The 24,411-nt window shown below is 39.4% G+C and overlaps 1 protein-coding gene across 1 annotated transcript in view; it reads right to left on the reverse strand.

The window, feature by feature from the left end:
- rabepk (Rab9 effector protein with kelch motifs) overlaps positions 1–24,411 on the reverse strand; it is a 57,788-nt gene that overhangs the window by 6,906 nt on the left and 26,471 nt on the right. The window contains exons 5-7 of the mRNA XM_039762682.1: positions 16,512–16,673; positions 12,026–12,175; positions 523–672 (exon numbers count right to left, since the gene is read on the reverse strand). Of these exons, the coding sequence (XP_039618616.1) occupies positions 523–672; positions 12,026–12,175; positions 16,512–16,673 (462 nt within the window). The remainder of the gene's footprint in view (positions 1–522; positions 673–12,025; positions 12,176–16,511; positions 16,674–24,411) is intronic.

Raw genomic sequence — 24,411 nt, forward strand, 5'->3', positions numbered from 1 at the left:
CCTTAAGTCTGTAACTGAGGGTGGGTAATGAGTGAGGACCTCATCTTCACAACATCCTACTATAACTGAAAACAGGTAGTCATCACACTGAAGTACTACAGACCAAACTATAAATCTAATTTCAGGCATCTTGTGTCCAGTAAGAGTTATATAAAATTAATGGTGTGTTGGTAATTGTTAGGGGAATAAAAACGTTAAGAGCCACTGCAGCCATCAAGAATGAGCTGATGGCACAAAAAAAATCTTCAGACCCCTGTATGCGGCAGCCTTGTGCTAAAATCACCTCACTTCATTTTTTCCCTCATCAAGCAGCACTCAACACCCCAGAATGCCAAAGTGAAAATAGGATTTTAGGAATTGTTGCAAATTTATTAAAAGTCCTCACCTGCCCTTTTTCTGAATCCTGCTTTTGTACTGTAAGTTCACCGAGACTGGAGCATATCCCTGTCCTCCCTGTGCACTTGTAATGTTAATAACTAATATTATCAAAGCCAAAACAATGGCTAAATCCTGAGGTGTTACCTGTGTGGAATTTGTACATGGAGTTTAGGGCTCCGTCTGCACTCAGGCCACCGAAGACGTAGATGAACTTCCCCTGGGAGACGGCACTGTGAGCAGCACAGCCAATGGGGATGTCTCCTTTTGCTTTCACCTTCTCCCATTTCATATGGTCTGTAAAACAGATTCACATTTTGTCACAAAATATAAGCTATGCTTTACTTTTAAGCATTCTATACAAAAATTTTACTTGTTAAATCAAGATTTGCAGTGGTAACAATGGCACTGTATTTCAAATAAACTTTTTTAGGTGCACTATTTGCAATGGTGATGGACAGGTTGACAGATGAGATTAGACAGGAGTCCCCGTGGACTGTGATGTTTGCTGATGAAATTGTGATCTGTAGCAATAGTACCACCCGTACCTCTTCACTCAGTCACTTGACTTCTCATTAGGATGGTGGTGTACAGTACTGAGCAGCGCATCTTCACGGTGCAAACCAATTGGGTCACCAATTCGTATAAGTGATGTCAGAATCAACTGGATGATTGTGAGTTAACGGAAAGTGACTTCCAGCAAGATGGAGCAACGTGTCACACATCGGCAGAAACTGAGTCTTTATTTGGCAACAGGGTCATTTCAAAGGGGCTTTGGCCACCACGGTCGCCAGATCTGATTCCACCAGACTTCTTACTTTTACTTAAGGGAAAAGTCTATTGGAACAAGCCTCGCACTGTGGAAGATTAGAAGGAAAGCATCCAACGTGAAATTGCTGCTATTCTCCCCCTGAGACGCTTTTCGATACGTTCAGGAACATGGAGCGCCACGTCAAAATGTATCTGGCAGAAAACGGAAACCACTTCTGGCATCGCATGTCGTGCAATCGATTACACCTATGTCAAGGTATAGAGCGGATTTTTTTTTTGGTTTAGATTGCTTCATCCTAATGGGAGATACAACAGAATATTCGGGGCCTCTTTCGAGTGAATCTCCCTGTATTTGCTTCTCCTACGCCTTCATCTGCTACCCTAGAAGCATTCACTAAATTAATTTACAGGGGCAAATGTTCAGGCGTTCGTATTATTCCTTCTCCTGGCTGGAATAATTTGCCCCAGTACTTCAGAAATCGTTAAATTTGTGTCAATGACTTGAACGTGCAGTGCTAAACTCAACAGCACAATCTTCAGAGCAGTAGAGCAACACGTTAAAAGTAACGACAAGTTATGTATTTCAATTACTTTGTAAAATAATGAGTAACCCAAAGCAATACTTACCTTATTGAAGTAAAAAATACCTGCGTTATCATCATTCCAGAAACACTGGCTATAAGGCAAGAAACACGTAGAACACAATACAATACAATTTATTTTTCTAGAGCTCAAAATCACACAAGAAGTGCCGCAATGGGCTTTAACAGGCCCTGCCTTTTGACAGACTAGGCTTTGACTCTCTAAAAGGACAAGAAGAAACTCCCATAAAAGGGGATAAAAATAGAAGGAACCTCGAGAAAGGCAGCTCAAAGAGAGACCCCTTTCCAGGTAGATTGGGCATACAGTGGGTGTCAAAAAAAAGGGGTACTGATATGCTGATACTTTAGAGGCCCAGTCACACAACCAAGCATATTAGAGTGAGCTGTGTGCAATCTGGTAAATAGAAACCTATAAATAAAGTGCCAAATTGACTAACTGTACAGTAATCCCTCGCTATATCGCGCTTTGACTTTCGCGGTTTCACTCTATCGCGGATTTTATATGAAAGCATAACTAAATATAGAACGCGGATTTTTCGCTGCTTCGCGGGTTCTGCGGACAATGTGTCTTTTACTTCCTGTACATGCTTCCTCAGTTGGTTTGCCCAGTTGATTTCATACAAGGAACGCTATTGGCGGATGACTGAGAAGCTAACCAATCAGAGCATGCAGTTAAGTTCCTGCCTGCTGAATGCAGTGTTAACCAGGAAGTCTCGTCTCGCTCATTCAGCATCAACGTGTTTCGCTGTGTAAAGAGTTGTGCTCTTTTGTGTTTATCTTTGTGCATAGTCAAGCCCTTCATTATGGCTCCAAAACGATCTGCTACTGCTTCAGGGGCCGTGCCCAAGCGCAAACAGAGGATGTTAATGATTGCCGAAAAGGTAAACGTTTTGGATTTGTTGAAGGCTACGATTCTTTTATTTAAAAAGTAGGAAAGGAATATAAGATCTACGGCCGCAGTGTCCTTTTAACCAGGGTGCAAAATGAGTTGTAAGTGGATGTAATAAGGCAGTAGTCTGGATGGAATCTGCTTTAGGGATTTGCATTGAAGACTGCCAGAAGATGAACAACGGCAGTGCTTCACAATCGCCTGAAGTGGCTCCTTTAAGGGCTGTAACGCTCTCCTTTGTTGTGCAGTAAAATAAAACTCATTGTTATCGGACAAGTCATCGTGTCATTGTTAGTGAGTAACCATAATTAATTTTCTACTTACAGTACTTAGTACATGTACGTACGTTTAGTGTCACTGTACACACATTTACTGTATACTATTTTTCTTGTATTGTACGTATTTATTGCTGGTGGCCTGTCTATCGTAATGGCTGTAACATATGTGCTATCGGAGACACTCAATATCTTTAAAATAATATTTAGGTTTTACTGTATATAAACAGTGTGTTTATATACATAATTTCAATGAATCTTACCTAATATCTAAGAGAATACAAAGGGATTATGCTGTATAACTCTGCGGGGAATATTTATAAACAGTGTGGGAGAGTTTATAAGGGCTTAAAATATATAAAAATAACCATAGAAACATATGGTTTCTACTTCGCAGATTTTCACCTATCGCGGGGGGGGTCTGGAACGCAACCCCCGCGATCGAGGAGGGATTACTGTATTTAAGTGCCAAATTGACTAACTGTATTTATAAAACCCCAAGAAAATGATCACAGGCATCGTGCCAATTTGCAAATTCATGGAGGACAATGACATTTAACACTTTTGTTGCACAGTTAAGTGACGTTGCAGCGTTTTGCTAAAGGAGAACTCCAGAAGATTTCTTGAGAACGTAAACACGGTGTAATAAGAATAAACGGGAGACATCAAAGGTTTGGGGCAGCCACCCGTATGATATGTCCTGGCTGCAAATGGCTAAATTTGCTTGAGTTGTGTTCAGCTCAAAGTCCAAAACAGAACTGTCTCATAGGGGTAAAGATGGCGGCTTTAAAAGTTGGAATTGGAAGAGACGTCAACTTGGGCACCGGGACACAGTGGGATTTCCCGTGAATGGTCTGCAAAGGACTGAGAAAGAAAGTGCACCTCGCCACCCCCTGGTCTGGCATGGAATTATCACGATTCAGGCCCATTAGCTGCCTTCCATTCGCATGTGTGTGACAAAGGATTATTAAGAAAGCAGGTTTCTGCCTTAACGGGGTTATTCACCTTAACCCAGCTAGGTTTGTGTATGTAAACACACAGATAGTGGTCCAATTTCATTTTATATGACCAACAAAGTGCTAATAAATTCCTTCAAATCAATTATTCCTTTGTTGCTGTGTTCTCTGCCGTGTTTCTCTAGAGAAATACCACATGGTACTTACGCAGATTTACAAACATGATCTACCTGGTGGCAGCTTGGTGACATAGTGGTTAGTGTTGCTGCCACAGAGTCTATGTCTTTGCTTTGCATTCTGTGGCTGCCCACTGTCCACATGCAGTTTCTACATCCTAATGTTCTCCATACGTCTGTGAGGATTTTCTTCCCACATCCCCAGTTATGTGCAGATTAGGCCAATTTGCGACTTAAAATTTTATGAATGAATGGGCATGTGTGCCCCCAAGATGGCCTGGCACCATGTCCAGCACTGCTGCATCCCGAAAAAAAAAAGAGCCCCATCAGTCCCGACATTTTCATCAAGACTGAAAATTCATTAAGTTCACCTCTATTTATAAAATGCTTACGGTTTGTGTTTGTCTGTCATTTGATTCACTTGTGAACCTCTAAGGCTAGAACAGTGATGTTATTCAAACGTTTATGACGTGATCTGCATTAGTGAAACAAAAAATATGGCTGGTGGCAACCACCATGAAGTTATCGGGGTTTGCATCTTTCCAAAGGCAAATTTACTAGGGAAACTGATCAAGACGGTTACACATCTGCTGACCATCAAGAAAATTGTAGGGGCTGATAAGGTTATGACAAAAATAACAACAGGAAGAAGACAATCAGCGGCATCTGCCAAACATCAAGCGTAGTATACGGAATGTGAGAATAAGAAAGATGGAGAAAAGCATGTGTTTGGTCTGCATGTAATAAAAGCACAGTCCCCATAAGCTCAATTATCGATGCCCCCCAGGACACAGTACATATGTGTAAGTATTTTGTTTATTGATTATCTAACGTGACAGTACTTTGTACTGCAAAAAAGTAAAAAGAGAGGAGACATTTCAGAAATGTCAAGCACATCACAGCATGGAGTGATCATGGAGTGATCCCGCGGCATTGCTAAAATTGAACAGTTCAGCTTGCTTTACATGAATCACCTTTATTTTAGGACCATAGGTCCATACATGCTGGAGAATCTACAAATTCGAGGTGGCGCCATCCTCAGGAAAGTGAACCACCTTCATTTAAAGGGGCAAAGGTACACAAGTTTCCAAGTACAGAACAGTAATAACCAAGTGCTGCTGATGTGGCAATTTGAATTTTCTAATAATTACACAAATCATCTTTGCTATTGAGATTTGAGAGTTTGTCACATTTACGCTCAAAAGGGTATACAGCGAAATGTACCTCAGTGAGCAGCTTGTGCTGCACAATAAAATGGAAAAGTATATATTAAAAATAAATACGTCCTGTAAATCTTGGAGGTCCACTGCTCTACGGATGGTTCAGTGCAACCCGACTCAGGATAGGAGTGGTGTTAGTTTGTCATTGTCAGGGTATGGATTCCAGTATAAATGTTATGTACAATTGCTTTACTTACTATATTGAAATATTCAATCAACTATCCAACCATCTATTATCCAACCAGCTACATTCTAACTACAGGGTCACGGGGGTCTGCTGGAGCCAATCCCAGCCAACACAGGGCGCAAGGCAGGAAACAAACCCCGGGCTGGGGACCAGCCCACTGCTGGGCACAGACACACACACACACCAAGCACACACTAGGGACAATTTATAATCGCCATTGATCACAAAAAATATTAAATGATGCAGATTAAAAATACTCCAGTAATCATAATTGTATAACACATATAATACACATTAGAGGTATAATAATAATTTTTTAATTATATAATAACCAGTAACGGCACACTGCATGATAACGTGCAGTGAATACACTTGACTTGAGCATTCAAAGTTATCGTCCTCTTTCTCTGTATGTTTACCATTCGTTTGCTCAGAGGTTGATGCGCTTGCTGCTTCCTGAGCAGCTCTTCTTTTCTCCACCCTAGCGGCCCACTTCTTCTCTTCTTCCATCGGCATCTTTTTGCGTTAAAACTGATTAGGTCAGTGTTTGTGTTGCAATTACTTAGTACATTTTCTTTAATTATTCACTTAAGCTGGCACTTAAATCTTTAATCTGCCTCAAGAATGATTTAAGATATGAAGAGGTAGGGGAAGTGACGGCGAAGGTGGTAGGGATGAGAACGACACCCGTACACATGAGCCACACGGCCGCCCTGATGGCCACTGCTGAGAGTAGATTCTACAATTAAATTAAAAAATAAAATAAAATGAGGAATAACCTTGGAGGTCAATCATCTCCCTGAAAGCGGACAGAAGAGGTCACGTAGTATATGTGCACCAAATTTCAAGTTGATAGGTCAAATGGTTTGCAAGCTACAGGTGATTTAAAATCCTGGACAAACGAACAGCCACAGTGGCATATTATATATAAAGATTGTTAAAATAATTATTAAATAATAAAGAGTTAAATATAAATAATATATTGACTCTTTTTTTACAATACAGGGTGGTCCAGATCTAATTATGCAGATCCAGATCGTCTGGATGACTTTGATTTATGCGGGGATGATTCCATTTCAGTGCGAAGATGATTCTTCATGTCGTCAGTTCACACACTTGTTGATGGTCCGGGATTTTTTGGATGATTTTCTATGTAATAAACTTAATAAGTTATAGTGTAATGAAAATTGCATAATTAGATCTGGACCACCCTATATTGAAGAATGCCTGACAAGATGATCATTTGTTATTTTTATCACCTGGGAAACAAACCTTTTTTTCTTGTTGATGTGAGGCAACCCAGTCGCCTGCCAGATATTAACACTTTAACCACCTTGGTGTTAACCCCGAGTGTGACTCAGGCTTGAAATTCTACGCGATTATCGTTATGGCCGAGTCAAACTCAGGGTGACGCAACAATCCGCTTTTACAACGTTAAGCCTCAGTAACTCTCGGATTCTGTTGCCATCTAGTGGATAAAATAAGATCATGCTGCAAAAAAAAAAAACAAAACATAATTCTATGTGCTTTCCACTCTAAGGTAACTCATCAATACAATAATCATGTGTGGGTCGGAGCCTTCAACCAAAGCACTTCTTCTTCTTTTTCTTTCGGTTGCTCCTGTTAGGGGTTGCCACAGCGGATCATCTTGTTCCATATCTTCCTGGCATCGTCATCTTGCTCTGTTACAACCCCCACCTGCATGTCCTCTCTCACCACATCCATAAACCTTCTCTTATGCCTTCCTCTTTTTCTCTTGCCTGGCAGCTCTATCCTTAGTACCCTTCTCTCAGTATACCCCTCATCTCTCTTCTGCACATGTCCAAACCAATGCAATCTCACCTCTCTGACTTTGTCTCCCAACCATCCAACCTGAGCTGACCCTCTAAAGTCCTCATTTCTAATCCTATCCATCCACGTCACACCCAATGCAAATCTTAGCATCTTTAACTCTGCCATGTCCAGCTCTGTCTCCTGCTTTCTGGTCAGTGCCACCGTCTCCAACCTATATAACAAAGCTGGCCTCACTACTGTCCTGTAAACCTTCCCTTTCACTCTTGCTGACACCCGTCTGTCACAAGTCACTCCTGACACTCTTCTCCACCCACTCCACCCTGCCTGCACTCTCTTCCACAATCACCATTACTCTGTACTGTTGATCCCAAGTATTTAAACATATCCACCTTCGCCAACTCCACTCCCTGCATCCTCACCATTCCACTGACCTCCCTGTCATTCACACACATGATTTCTGTCTTGTTCCTACTGATCTTCATTCCTCTCCACCTCTCCAGGGTCTCCTCAACCTGCTCCCTACTCTCACTACAGATCAGAATGTCATCAGCAAACATCACAGTCCAAGGGGATTGCTGTCTAATCTCGTCTGTCAACCTGTCCAGCAGTAAAACAGCTTTACAACAAACTGAAAATGAACCATTAGTTGAATCAAGGGATAGTGACAATAGATAAGGATGTGAATTGGTTATTAAATATTGACATGGATAGGGAAGCTGATGCATACATACGGCGCTGTACAACCAACTGATGTGATATGACTGGTGAATTCAGTTACGTAAGTCACGCAAGTAAGATTGTAACCAAACAGAAAGATATTAGCCCCCTAAGCACTTTTCAAAATGCAGAAACTGTCCATGTTCGTGTAAAGGGGACATTAAGAAATCACTAAGTCTTGCACTGTGGCGGCTCACAATAACACAAGGGGTGAGTCCATTGTACTATTCAATTACTGACATTCTTCACTCTCAAGCTCAAGCAATAGAAAAAAATCTTATAAGAAATGTGTACAAAGAAAAAGTTTCTTCTGTCCCGATTATAATATCAGGATGTGCACTGGTGATTCTAAATATTACCACACAAAGGATTTGTACTCTCCCCTTTTGACATTGGGCTGTGTGTCATACGAAGGACATGTACTAAATCTGCATCAGTACAGCACTAGCCACTCAACGTTCTTTTCCTACTGTGTTTATGCTGACATTTTGATATTTACATGTTTCTGTTACACATAAAAACATTTTTCCTCATTCATCTGGGGGTAAACACAATGCTAAGGAGGTTAAACTGGCTACAGAAAGGGCGGGAGGAGTACTTTATGATCCTGGCTACCTTTTTGTATATACTGTAGGGGTGGTAGTGATATCCCCATGATGTGCAGTCCTTTATTTATTTATTTTTTAAAGCATTTCCATACCAGGCAGTGATGCATCCTGCCAGTATGCTTTAAACATCCACATAGAAGGATTTCAGGACTCTCTTTCAGTATCTGAGTTTCTTTAGTTGTCCTAGATAATCATGGTGTTGCTGTGTCCTTCTCACCAGAAAATGTGTGTTGTGTGTAGACGATGTGAAGTCACTCCTGTTGTTTGTTCCAAGGTATATGTAACATTCAACCCTCGCCACTGCAGTACCGTTGTAACGGCCATCCCCTTACCCAGTCCGGCCACTACACTAACAAGACTTAGTCCTTGGATCACCTGAGGTTTCTTGCTCTAATAATAAGCCATACTCCTTACAAGTTGTCTTATTTTTCCCCGACACAATGGAATAATCAGAAAACAGTAAACAGATATGTAAAATCAAACACGGATATATTGTAAATGGAAAAGACACACAAATATTCAATAACAAATATATACTGTATATGCGTGCAAAACACCAGTAGCCCAAAAGCACCAGTGACTAATTACTATATAAGAACACGAATATACAATTATTTACATTGACCCTCTCTTGCCCCGAAACAATAAACAAAAACACGTAACACAAATACAAACACTGACTAGGTATAGAAAGCAATTGAAAATGTGGTGATGAGTCCAACGTTAATAAAGTCTGGAGGTATTGATACTGACTGTAATGTTATTGTGCTCCTTCCCAACAACAAAATGACCTCACCGTGAAAGGTCCTGGCAATGGCTAGGATGAATCTGAACCCTGGGGTTACTTGGCTCTGGCTATCTTGATATAGAATTGGATGTTGAAAAAAGCAAGCAGTGGACTAAAGCAATGATCAGCAGTGATGAGTTGATAAATGGACGGGTAAATTGTCTTCTCTTCTTTTCCTCTCGATTTGTCTCCTTGCCTCCGCTCCTCTTTTTTCAACACAAAATATCCAGGATGTATCTGGTGAGTTAACAGGTGATATCCGTCTCGGGGCTGCAGTCTCTCTCCATCATCCTTCCCCTCGTTACTTACAGGGACAACATTCACTAACGCATATATAATGGACAGTAAACGGGATGATGAAACAAAACACACTCAGCACAAACATAAAACATACTATTATTATGTAGCCCCACTACACCATTAATGGATTTTTCTCCTGAAAACATTTGTGGCTTATAGGGGGCATCCCCTGGACACAATTACACAAACACCAGTCGCGTGTTCAAATAAGCCTTTTATTAGTTAACTAGCTGTGTAAGCCCGAGCTGTAAAAAAGCCTGTAATCCTAGACCATAACCATAACATTTTACTGTCCAGACTTTCAGCTATTGGTATCTCTGGAGCCACTCTTTCTTGGTTCACATCATATCTTAGTGTTCGCCAGTATTACATCTTTATTAGGGAATGCAAATCTGCCACTACTTCTTTCAAACAAGGTGTCCCTCAAGGGTCACTTCTCGGTCCAATTCTCTTCAATATCTATATACTCCCATTAGGTGAGATTATTTGTTGGTATGGTCTAAACTTTCACTGCTATGCCGATGACACGCAACTTTATGTAAGCATTGATGCAACTGCAACATCTTCACCTGCTGCACTGACTGACTGCATTCAGGAAATCAATCACTGGATGACAGATAATTTTTTACAACTCAATCCTGATAAAACAGAAATCTTATTAGTTGGTACCAAATCTGTCCTCTCTACCCTTCATGGGCTAAAAAATTGATATTGATGAGATCCTGGTTCAACCCTCAGCATCAGTCCGTAATTTGGGTGTCATCTTTGATCAGCTTCTTACTTTTCAATCACACATTAGCTCAATAGTACAGAAAGCCTTTTTTCATCTGCATAACATTGCTCTTCTGCATTCTTTCCTCAGTGTGAAAGATACTGAGACACTCATTCACGCTTTCATCACTACCCGTCTGGACTATTGCAATGCTTTGTTTTATGGCCTCCTGACTAAATACATCAATAGATTGCAATATATTCAGAATTCTACTGCTCGTTTACTTACACACACTAAAAAAGTTGCTCACATCACTCCTGTCCTGTATGATTTACATTGGTTACCAGTTTCTTCAAGAATCAAATATAAAATTATTCTTCTCACCTTTAAAGCCCTTCATGGATTAGCCTCTCATTATCTGTTGGAGCTGCTGCTTTCTTACACTCCTGCCCATGCATTAAGATCATCGGACGCCACCTTATTCACTGTACTTAAATACTGGTTAATAGGTGGCAGAGCTTTCAGAGTGATTGCCCCTAAAATTTGGAATTTTCTCCCTCTCAGCCTTCGCGAGGAAAAATCTATTATTAATTTCAAACTTCTGTTGAAAACACATCTTTTCAATGAGTATTATTCTTTTTTGTGTATGTAATTTCTACTGTCTTGTTAATGTGTGTATTGAATTGTAAAGTGTCCTTGAGTGTATGAAAGGCGCTACATAAATAAAACATTATTATTACTATTGAAATCGTCCGGAAAAAAAAATGAAATGTAGGGATGTCAGGTAATTAAAAGGAACTACTCTTTGCATCTATCTCCTAGGAAGTTTCATTTTTCCAATGTGCTGGCCTTGCTTCCGTATTAGCGGCTAAGCGAGTGACTCTTTCTTCGGAGGTTTTGTTTTGCTGACGTGCTCACATCGCTTGCGTATCCTCAGAGGTGGAGCCCTTACGCCAACTCCACCACCAGGCCAGACAGACGCACACATTTCCACGCCTAGACATTTATATACAAGATACCTTCAATATATGCTTCACAAGTCCCAAATCTTTCCTTTATCTCCCAAACCTTTTCCAACAAGTTTTGTCCTCTTCCTCTTAATCCTGCTCAGGACTTCGACTTCCGAAATGAGATGAGGAAACCTCTTCTGTGCCAGACCCGAGAGTGCTTGCCATGCCACAAAACTACACAAATGAAGCTCTTCCATGTCAGGTGAAAGCTCCTTATAGCAAATACAGCCATTCCCTGCAGCTCCCCCATTGGCACCCATTGAGCAAAACAGTGCTGCCCAGCAGGAATACAGTTCCCTGTATGCCCTAAAGGTGTCTGCCTGGGTGCACCAGCCTGGGAATGCTGCCACCTAGTGGACATTGTAAGCATACAGTGCTGGAAGGTTGTCTCCTCCTTTTCATCCATTTTATATTCCTATCTGGGAAATGGAACACCGTCCATCATAGCCGGGACATCAATCCAGTATCTCCTCCCATTACACAGCCCATTAAAAGGAAATGACTAATTAAACTGACATGCATGCCTTTGGATTCAGAAGAGTAATGGGAGCATCCTCAAAGATAATGACTGACCAAGAGGCCAAACTCAGTTATTTTTATCAAAACACTGTTAAATACGGCAGACTAAGAAAACGAGTAAGTGTACCTGTGTTTATGCTGTACATGTCATTGTAAAATCGATCTCCAGATAGACCCCCGTGAATGAAAAGTTTCGCACCAACAGCAACCACAACATGACCATGTCGTGGGCTTGGGGGCTTTCCTTGAGTGTTCACCTGTGACCATGTTGATGTGACTAAAAAAGAAAACACATAAAAAGTTAGACTTTTAAAGATTTAAAAAAGCACATCATTCATATAATAAAGAAAGAATTTTCTGGACCCTAATGCATCTTCTATGGTTGAAAGTTGTTTCCTTTCAACTACCTAGTCTTAAAATGTATTCTCCTATTTCACGTAAAGTATGTTGATTTAATTTTTAAATGGACACCAGTCTTAATGTAATCAAGAATGGACAAGCTTAGTGTCAATGTCGGTAATGCTGTAGCCAAAGTGATTTACAATAAGCATAAATAAAATAAATAGAATAAAATACAATACAAACGCAATACAAACCAGCAGTAAATTGAAACAAACAAATGACTATGAGAAAGGAACCATCGGCATTACTGAAGGTCACGGAAAGCTAGAGAACAGAAATGTGTCTTCAGTCTCATTATAAACAGTTCAATTAAAGCGGAGTCCTTAATGTAATTAGGTCATGAATTTCACAGGCGAGGTGCAGCAGCTGCAACAGCCCTGTCCCCCTTAGCTTTGCACTTAGTACGAGGAACCACAAGAGACAACTGGCTGGTAGATCTAACCTCTCTGGATGACTGGTGTAAAACACATAATTCAGACAAACAGGCAGGAGCATACCCAAGTACTGATTTAAAAACCAGCAGCAAAATTTTTAAATCAATTCTGAAGCTAACAGGCAGCCAGTATAAAGAGGCTAAAATTGGAGAAACAGAATCAAACTTTCTTGCCCCAATGCAATAACAGGGAGCAGCATTCCAGACAAACTGCAACCTGCATATCAGGGATTTGCTGATCCCAGAACAAAACGAGTTGCAATAATCAAGCCGAGAAAAGATGAAAGCATGAGTAACTTTTTCAAAATCTCTAGGAGATAAAAATCTGGTGTGATCTACCCTCGACATTCTCATATACTCAGATATGGGGATGGATATTTGAGGAGTAAAAAACAAGACAATGATTATATTTTTATATTATGTACATTAAAGAACCATCAACAACAAATCAAATCAAATTAATAATATATTGAACAATTATTAGAAAAGTAAAGTTGAGTCGGCAGCTGCATGAATAAAAAATTTGCCATGATAATTTTATTTTGATAAATAATTCAGGTAAATTACCACTTTCAGTTAGCGGAAGTGGGTCAAATGTTGCAAGAGACTTTAATAATGTGTGTAATGTAATATTTGTACACTAAATTTTGTTTACGTAAAGCTAAAACGTTTTCAAATATGTGCGTATTACCATTTGAACGTCAAACGGAAAATTGCGATTATCTCAAAAAATGGTCTTAAATGCTTAGAATGTGGTGCTTTACCATAATATGATGTGAAATTAACAAATTTTTAATATTTTTGGGGAAACGTTTCAGGTAAAGTACCACTTCTGGTTAGTGGAAATAGCTCAAAAGTTGATAGAAATCTACATTTTGTACCTAATAGATGAATGCAAAATTTGTTTGACCTAAGTGAAAGCATACTCAAGTTATCGTGTTTACATACACACACACATAATTCCAAAAATGGTATTTTCGGACTCAGGGAGGTCTAAAACGTCGAGATTCATCAAAATCTCGAAATCAAATTTTTTGGACGATTCCAATACTTTCCCTATACTTTGTATACGAGAAAGTAAAAACGGCTTAACCTTGGCTAAAAGACAAAGCTGCAAAAATCCATTCTTGACAACAGAATTTATCTGTTTCTCAAAAGAGAGGTTACTATTAAAAATAACCTATTAAAAATAACCCCAAGATTCCAAACATGGGGCTTGCAAAAGAGCCAAGGAGTTCAAAATCTGTTTGAGCCTTGGCAGGAGGACCAGATCGAGAAAACTGTCCGCCATCCAGGATCTTAGGTCTACAAGACAATTGTGCAGCTGCCAATTCATTGCTTGACTCAAAAGATCTTGAAGCGCTTCAGCATTGTTAAAATTTACTTTAAAGTAATATTGAGACAACATACAGTGAATTCAGGCAGCATTCAGATTTCACCCTTTCACATTTTTGTTATGTGGCAGAGCCTTGTGCTAAAATCTTTTCAACATTTTTTCCCTCATCAAACAACACTCAACACCCCACAATGACAAAGCGAAAACAGGATTTTAGAAAATTTTTTTATAAAAAAAAAACAAAAAAAAACCTGAAATATCACATTGACACAAGTACTCAATAAATAGTTGAAGCCCCTCTGGCAGCAGTTAAGCCTGGAGTTTTGTTGGTTATGACACGACAAGCTTTGCACACCTGAATCTGGGTATTTTCTGACATTTTTTTCACAGTGGATCCCAGACAGCTATTTTCAGATCTCTCCAGAGTTGTTCCATTCGGTTCACGTTCAGGATCTGGCAAAGCAACTCAAGGACATTCACAGAGATGTCCCTAAGCCACACTGCTGTTGACTTTGCTTTCTACAGATATTGCTGTAGTTTCCTTTATTCAGCTTTCCCTAAATCCCGTCTAGTCTCCCAGTGCTTCCAGCTAAAAACAAAAATGCCCTACAACATCATGCTTCACTGTTGGAATGGTACTGCACAGGGAATGAGTGGTGCCGCCTAGGTTTCTCCTGACGTGATGCTCATCTTGGTTTCATCAAACCTGAGACTCTTGTTTCTCACAGTCGGAGAGTCTTTTAGGCGCCTCCTTGCAAACTCCAAGTGGGCTTCCATGACCTGTTTTTTTTTTACATTTTTTAAACTACAACAACAACAATATTTATTTCTATAGCACATTTTCATACAAACAGTAGCTCAAAGTGCTTTACATAATAAAGAATATAAAAATAAAAGACACAATAAGAAAATAAAATAAGTCAACATTAATTAACATAGAATAAGAGTAAGGTCCAATGGCCAGGGTGGAGGCGTTGCAGTGATAGTTCTCCTGCTGGAAGTTTCTCCTATCTTCAGACAAGTTCTCAGGAGATCATTGGATTCTTAGTCACCTTTCTTACCACATCCCTACTCCCACAATCGCTTTTCCAGGCAGCCAGCTTTACGTAGAATCATGGTTGCTCCATATTAGTTTTGTTTAAGAATTATTATTGTGTTCTTAGAAACCGTCAACATTAAAAGGAATTTTTTGAAGTGTTCCCCAGGTCTATGCCTTGCCCCAATCCTGTCTCTAGGCTCTGCGGGCAATTCCTTCGATCTCAAGGTTTGGTTTTTTTGCTTAACTGAGGGACCTTCTATAGACAAGTGTCTGCCTTTCCTAATCATGTACAATCACTTGAATTGACCACAAGTGGAATCCATACATCTCAACGATGGTCAATACAATAGGATGCACATGAGCAAAAGCAAAGAGTCTGTATACTTGCGTCAATGTGATATTTCAGTATTTTATTTTTAATAAATTTGCAAAAATTTCAAAAATGCTGTTTTTGCATAGTCATATTAGGGTTTTGAGTGTTGCTCGATGAGGTAAAAATGAATTACAAAAGATTTTAGCATGAGGCTGTAACATAGCAATATGTGATAAAATGGAAAAGTCTGAATACTTAATCATTAAACCATTCTGGATTAAAAAACAAATGGCTACCTACAGTATATCTTCATGGCTTGCATGGTGTTCTCTCACTTGTATGATCCCTTGTTCTTCATCTTCAATGTTGATCTTTTATTTTTTTAAGGTTAGCCTACTTAAACATTGTAACAAACTACAACTGGCAGAGGACTGGCACATACTAACATGACCTAGAAGCAACTTATTTTTCCCAAAAATTCTCCCTGTGCAGTGAACGATCACGTGATTCAATTGCTTCTCCAAAATTGCTGTTCCTGTAAATGCTGCTGACCTCTAACGGTGTTAAAAAGAGCACTTCAGACTGTGACTCTTATAAGCCTCTTCAAGCAAGTGCCCGGTGTGTTGTGTGGATTCCCACTTGCTAAATCTCTCCACTTAAATTGTGAAAAAAATGACACTGCCATATTTACCACATTTTATATTTCTTATCAAATATGTAAATTGTTTAAACTTTTTTTTTTTTTTTATATAAAAGACTCCATGAAAAACAGTATGCGGAAGGACAATTTTCTAAATGAAGACTTTTAAAGCTTTATGCTAACAGGGCGAGGTTCAGAACCACAGCCTGTTGTAGCTTGTGCTTACATTCATATAGCATGCAAAAGGACAGCCGACGGGCATGTTTTTTTTTTTTGTTCAGCAAGCAATATACACCCTCAATAATATAATGAAAAGAATTCATACAAAAATGTGATGGATACAAACAACATGCATTTTGTACACTGTAATTTGATACTTTCACTTGTTAAAATTGTCTTAAAGTAGGCGGGAGCATCAGGGTCAATGTCAAAAGAATGAAAACAAGGAACCTGCATCAAAAGCATGAAGCTGTACATCCTGAACTGGCTCTGCTCCTACATCACCACCAGAGAAGACATACAGTCGGTCACCAATGGAAGCCGAGCACGTATGGTAGGTGCGTGCAGATGGTGGCACCCCAGACACTTTCACACTTTTCCACCTTCCAGCCTCTAAATAATAAAGAAGAAGTCAAGTTAAGCTTATTATTACATGTACATAGTACAATGAAATTTTAACTTCAGAACAGTTGTCAAAAAAACAATACAAAAAATGAAAAGAATACACACCATGCAACATATACAATACATACATACTGTATATACACAGACACACATTTGATTCTTTTTTTTTTATTTGATATACTTTATTAATCCCTGAGGGGAAATTGTCTTTGCACAGGACACAGCGCAGGGTCAGGTTAAGGGTCTTGCTCAAGGGCCCAAAGGAGTAGGACATACATACAGTGAAAGGTTTGTGGAAGACTACAAGGTAGTGTGCACCACCGATTTTCTTTTAAAATGGTTGCATCTGATAATGTTGGTGCTGTTTTGTTCAAAAATGTCAAGTATAAGGTGTTTTACAATGTGTGCGTAATTATAAGACGCGGATCGATACTAGACAGCTGTCTAGGCTTGAAAAATTGACATATTCTTTAAGTTTTAAGGCTTTTGCTTTTCCAGGTATACACAGACCCCATTAACTTCAGTATAACATACCAGTGCAGGCAAGATATTTTTTTTTAATTTATAGAAATTGCTATACTTTGTTACGGGCGGCACGGTGGCACAGTGGTAGCGCTGCTGCCTCGCAGTTAGGAGACCCGGGTTGGCTTCCCGGGTCCTCCCTGCGTGGAGTTTGCATGTTCTCCCCGTGTCTGCGTGGGTTTCCTCCGGGCGCTCCGGTTTCCTCCCACAATCCAAAGACATGCAGGTTAGGTGGATTGGTGATTCTAAATTGGCCCTAGTGTGTGCTTGGTGTGTGGGTGTGTTTGTGTGTGTCCTGAGGTAGGTTGGCACCCTGCCCAGGATTGGTTCCTGCCTTGTGCCCTGTGTTGGCTGGGATTGGCTCCAGCAGACCCCCGTGACCCTATTCGGATTCAGCGGGTTAGACAATGGATGGATGGATAGACTTTGTTACACAATTTCACATGGCAAATGGATATACAGTCATGGCCGAAAATTATCGGCACCCCTGGAACTTTCCCAGAAAATACACCATTTCTCCCAGAAAATTGTTGCAATTACAAATGTTTTGGTATACACATGTTTATTTCCTTTATGTGCATTGGAAAAACACAAATAAAACACAGAAAAAAAGCCAAATCTGACATCATTTCACACAAAACTCAAAAACCGGGCTGGACAAAATTATCGGCACCCTCAACTTAATATTTGGTTGCACGCCCTTTGGAAAAAAATAACTGAAATCAAGCGCTTCCTATAACCATCAACAAGCTTGTTACACCCCTCAACTGGAATTTCCGACCACTCTTCTTTTGCAAACTGCCCAAGGTCTCTCAGATTTGAAGGGCGCCTTCTCCCAACAGTAATTTTGAGTTATCTCCATAAGTGTTCAATCGTATTTAGATCCAGACTCATTGCTGGCCACTTCAGAACTCTCCAGCGCTTTGTCTTCAACCATTTCTGGGTGCTTTTAGAGGTATGTTTGGGGTCATTGTCCTGCTGGAACACCCATGACCTCTGACGCAGACCCAGCTTTCTGACACTGGGCCCTACATTGCGCCCAATATCTTTTGGTAGTCAACAACAACAACATTTATTTATATAGCACATTTTCATAAAAATAATGTAGCTCAAAGTGCTTTACATGATGAAGAAAAGAGAAAATAAAAGACAGAGTAAGAATTAGAATACGACAACACTGATTAACACAGAATAAGAGTAAAGTCCGATGGCCAGGGAGGACAGAAAAAACAAAAAAACTCCAGACGGCTGGAGAGAAAAAATAAAATCTGCAGGGGCTCCAGGCCACGGGAATGCCCAGTCCCCTCTGGGCATTCTACCTAACATAAATGAAACAGTCATCTTTGTATGTAGGGTTGTCTTGGAAAGACTTGATGAGGACGGTCATGTAGACTTCTAGCTTTTAATCCATCAGTGTGGGGGCATCATGGTGCTTTGATTAGGTGGTGATGGCGCAGATTGCCACCACAGAAAACCAGGAAAAGAAACAGAAGAGAGTATAGGGGTCAGTATGGATTTTAAAGCCACCATGAATAGTTATTATAATGAATTGAATATACAGAGTATCAGGATTAGATGAAGGTGAAGTTATGAGAAGGCCATTTTAAAGTAATGTGTTTTCAGCAGTTTTTTTAAAGTGCTCCACTGTATTAGCCAGGTGAATTCCTATTGTCAGGCTATTCCAGATTTTAGGTGAATAACAGCAGAAGGCCGACCGCCTCACCACTTCTTTTAAGTTTTGGAATCTCTTGGAATTCTAAGGAGACACTCATTTGAGGATCTAAGGTTACGATTTGGAATATAAGGTGTCAGACACTCCGATATATAAGATGGAGCGAGATTATTTAAGGCTATTGATAAGTACAGGTGTGTGTCGTTAGCATAGCTGTGGTAACTCATGTTGTGCCTCGAGATAATCTGACCTAACAGAAGCATGTAGATTGAGAAAAGCAGCCAACCCAGGATAGAGCCTTGTGGAACACCATATTGGATATCATGTGTCTTTGAGTTGTAATTACCACAACTAACAAAGTATTTTTACCTGCCAGGTAGGATTCAAACCAATTTAAGGCACTGCCAGAGAGGGCCACCCATTGACTAAGGCGATTTCTAAGAATATTATGATCAATGGTGTCGAATGTCGCACTCAGATCTAAGAGGATGAGGACAGATAAACGGCCTCTGTCTGCATTTACCTACAAGTCATTTACAACTTTAACGAGTGCAGTTTCTGTGCTGTGATTTGTTCTAAAACCTGACTGAAATTTATCAAGAACAGCATGTTTATTGAGATGGTTATTTAACTGCATAATGACTGCCTTCTCTAAAATTTTACTTAAGAAAGGCAGGTTAGAAATAGGTCTAAAATTTTCAAAAGCAGAGGGGTCAAGATTATTTTTCTTGAGTAGGGGTTTAACTACAGCAGTCTTAAGACAGTCTAGGAAGACCCCCGTATCCAATGACGAGTTTACTATGTCAAGAATATTGTCAACTAGCAAAATACCTGCGATTGGCAGCGGAGAAGTAAAAAGAAAAGGAAACATTTTAATAATAACGTAACATGATTGACAATGTAATTGTTTTGTCATTGTCATGAGTGTTGCTGGCATATATATATATATATATATATATATATAAACATATATATATATATATATATATATATACACACACATCTATACACAGTTATATATATATACATATACACACATACATATATACATATACATATATACACATACTGTATATATACACACACACATATATACATACTGTATATACAACATATACAAATCTACATATATATATATATATCCACATATATATATATATATTAGGGGTGGGACTCGATTAAAAAATTAATCCAATTAATTAGAGGCTGTGTAAGAATTAATCTTGATTAATCGCACACGTAAATTTGCCCCAAATCGCAAATGTTTTTTTTTAATTTAAAACGGTTTTAGTGGGCGACAGAATCAAATAATAGACATGGACATGAATATTGTAAACTGAAGCTGTTTTAATTTCTGAAAAAAAAGCTTTTAAACTGCATTTGAATTCAAAACAGAAACAAAAATATCATCCCTGGTTAAAATTGGGCAGACTTAAAAATAAAGTGGTACTTTAAGTACATTTTCAGAATAGTATTGTCTTTAAATAATAATAACCAAAATTTCAACATAAAGTGCAGTTTTTCTTCTTAAAAAATAAGTCAGAAACATAAAAGGTAATTTGACCAGCTTACTCTTTAAACTCTGAGTAACATTAGCCAAAATTATTTTGTACATTAGGCTAAAACAGTGTGATCATTGAACATTTTGTAATTAGATGTATTTAGAATTACTAACGGTCACGGAAGTCCAATGATCCCCAGTAAGAGCCACAAAGTCCGCTTTCTGTAATGCATCTAATTTTGCTTGCTTTTCAGTGTGCACAAAACCATGCTTTTATCAAGGCTTCGCTCGGGTAGTCGAAATGATCAGTCGTAGGAACGCGCTTTATTCCGACTCTAACATTTTTGTAGCTGTGATGTGTGCATCAGTGTAATGGATGTACCAGGAAATCATGCATTGACAAAAGTTCCGTTTGCTTGGAATTGAAAGTGTGATTAAATCGTTATTTTTAACGCGTTATGGAGTACATGCATCGAAGCTTCTCAGCTGTGCTTGTGCTAAGAAAGGGAAAATTTTAAAAATAGCGTAACATGATTCTGTTAACCTAATATTTTTCATACGTCCCAAACCAAGGAGATCGAAGGTAAAATGAATCGGTAGCGCGTACATAGTCAGTACACCCCTCTCGAATCGAACCTCGAATGTCGGCGTTAGAGGCTTAAGACTCTACAATTAGCCACAGCGTGTGGCTTGTCTATGCTAAAGTATGTATGTATTGTAGATCGGGTATATATATACATTTATATATATATACCCGTGTACGCAGTGGAGAAGTAGAAGTTATGAAAAGAAAAGGGAACATTTTAAAAATAGCGTAACATGATTGTCAATATACAGTAATTGTTTTGTGAGTGTTATTGAATGTTGCTGTCATCAAGGATTTGATTATCATTATTTCTTTCAATCAGGCTCGTATTTGTAGGATGTGTTCAAGTTACATTCCGTGTTTGTCAATCGTTGTAAAGATAAGAGGTTTCATTCATCGATTAGTTCCTTACTGCATCAATAAACAGCTCGTCTTCCTTTTATCTGTGATGTGACAAACTGCATGCACGGGTTTTTTTTACACTGTCTTCCTTTAGCAGGACATTCACTTTTTCCACCGTGTGCTTTGTTTCCGCAGTAGCTGCACTTATGAATATGATTGTATGTATAAGGCGCTTCATATTTTTTGCTGCCTTCTCAATTGTGTAATTCGGTTTTTGTTCAGCACTCTTTGGAACTGTTGCTTTTTGTCTGCGCATTGCGTCAGTTCACGTGAGCCGCTTGGTGTTCTTGCATCGAAGGTTCCCAGCTGTACTGGTGCCATCTCGTGTAATGTCAGCTAAGACCCGGCACTTAAAAGTTTCTCTCGCAGTTTCAATGAGTTTGTGCCAAACACCACCCTGACCATCTCATCTTCCTCTGCATAAGCACAGTCCTTCACCCGTGAACATTTACCAGCAGTGTTTGTATTGGATTGCGCTGATGGGCGGCCTTATATGGGCAGGCACTAAATTACAAACGCTAGTGGCAGCCTGTCTATGAACTTAATTTAATATAAACTTACGGTTCACGCCGTGCTTTGTTTCCGCAGCAGCTGTACTTATGAATATGCTTGTATGCATCATTTGCTTCATAATGTTTTTCTGCCTTCTCAATTGTGAAATGGCGTTTTGTGCTGATCGCTGTTTGGAGTTCTTCCTTGTTATCTACATACTTACGTAGGAGGCGTGATGATGTCAGACGAAACTCCGCCCCACGCCATCTCAACTCAAGACTCCATTACATTATATGGGGAAAAATAGCTTCCGGTTATGACCCTTATGCGTAGAATTTCGAAATGAAACCTGCCCAACTTTTGTAAGTAAGCTGTAAGGAATAAGCCTGCCAAATTTCAGCCTTCTACCTACATGGGAAGTTGGAGAATTAGCGATGAGTGAGTGAGTGAGTGAGTGAGTGAGTGAGGGCTTTGCCTTTTATTAGTATAGATTTGCACACCTGATACTTCTTTGAAAAAACTTGTTGGTACTGGATCAAGGACGCAGGTGGAGGGTCTCAGTTAAGAAATTATTTTATGTAAATCAGGTAAATCTATCCTGGTGAAAGAATTTAATTTATTTATAACGGAGTACTGGGGCTCAGGAGGATCTGCAGTGTTGGGGAGATATATTATTTCTAATATCATTAATTTTTTGATTGAAGAATACAGCAATAGCCTTTGTGTTACCTGGGTTTAGCAGACGATCAATCATAGAGAATAAGACTCTGGGATTACTAGCATTGTTTTTTATAATCTTAGAGAAACTGTAGCGCCTCTCAAGACAGACTGTGTTATTGTATTCTGTTATTTTAACCATCAATATTTCATAGTGGATAGTTAGTTTAGTTTTTCTCCATTTACGCTCAGCTCTATGGCATGTTCTCTTTAAATCAGACACTCTTTGGGTCTTCCATGGTATAACAATGCTAGAAGATTTTTAACTGTCTTTACAGGCGCAACTATGTCAACTGCAGCTCTTACCTTAGTATTAAATTTTTCCACCTTACTATTTACATAATCCTCACTATTACAGTTAGCACTATAAACGGACTGATTGCTTAGAATGTTTGTAAGTTTTAAGGCTGCTGATGAATCAAAGAAGCGTTTTTTAATAATATTCTTCTCATGAATGTTTTCTATCATTATTTCTATATTAAATAGTAAAAGAAAATGGTCTTCAGATTTCATGATGTCTTGCACACAGTTAAGGCATCCAGTGCCAGAGGCAGCAAAACATCCCCAAAACATTTTAGATCCTCCACCATGCTTGACTTGTAGGTACTGTGTGCTTTTCTTCGTAGGCCTCATTCCGTTTTCTGTAAACAGTAGTATGATGAACTTTACCAAAAAGCTCTCCCTTGGTCTCATCTGTCCACAAGACATTCACCTAGAAGGATTTTGGCTTCCTCAGGTACATTTTGGCAAACTCCAGTCTGGATTTTTTATGTTTCTGTTTCAGCAGTAGGGTCCTCCTGGCTCTCCTGCCATAGCATTTCACTTCGTTCAGATGTTGACGGATAGTTCAAGCTGACACTGTTGCACCCTGAGTCTGCAGAACAGCTTGAAGGTGTTTTGAAGTTGATTGGGCTGTTTATCCACCATTCGGACTATCCTACTTTGCAGTCTTTTATCAATTTTTCTCTTCTGTCCACGTCCAGGGAGATTAGCTACAGTGCCATGTGTTGTGAACATCTTGATTATGCTGCGCACTGTGGAAAAAGGAACATGAAGATCTCTGGAGATGGACTTGTAGCCTTGAGATTGTTGATGTTTTTCCACAATTTTTGTTCTCAAGTCCTCAGACAATTCTCTGCTCTTCTTTCTGTTCTCCATGCTTAGCGTGGCATACTCAGACACACAACAGAAAGGTTGAGTCAGCTTTCTCCATTTTAACTGGCTTCAGGTGTATATATTGCCAGCACCTGTTTCTTGCCACAGGTGAGTTCAAACAGGCATCGTATGCTTGAAATAAAACGATTTACCCACAATTTTGAAAAGGTGCCAATAACTTTGTCCGGCCCATTTTTGGAGTTCTATGTGACATGATTTCAGATTTGGCTTTTTTTCTCTGTTTTTTGTGTTGTTCCAAAGTAAATAAAGGAAATCAACATGTGTATACCAAAACATTTGGGATTGCAACAATTTTCTGGGAGAAATGGTGCATTTTCTGGGAGAATTCCAGGGGTGCCGATAATTTCGTCCATGATTATATACCATGTTTGTGTAGAAATACCAAACTCATCCTTTAAGCTATAGCACGGCTATATTATGCTGCTTACTACTGTACATGACCATCAGAGAGTCGCATAGCTTTTGTGTGCTCCAAGTACATTCTTACTTATAAAAGTACTTAACTGCGTGTGGTGTTTGGGACAAAAAAAAAAAAACACCTGAAGACTCCCTAGCAGTTTTACTATATTCGTGAACTTGGAAAGGTGTCAGTTAATCCTTAGAATTACCCACTGCAGAGAACGTGGACACACTTGTGCTTGCTGCCCCACTGTCTTTT

The sequence above is a fragment of the Polypterus senegalus genome, chromosome 9 (genome assembly GCF_016835505.1).
Source record: "Polypterus senegalus isolate Bchr_013 chromosome 9, ASM1683550v1, whole genome shotgun sequence".
Taxonomy (NCBI): Eukaryota; Metazoa; Chordata; class Cladistia; order Polypteriformes; family Polypteridae; genus Polypterus; species Polypterus senegalus.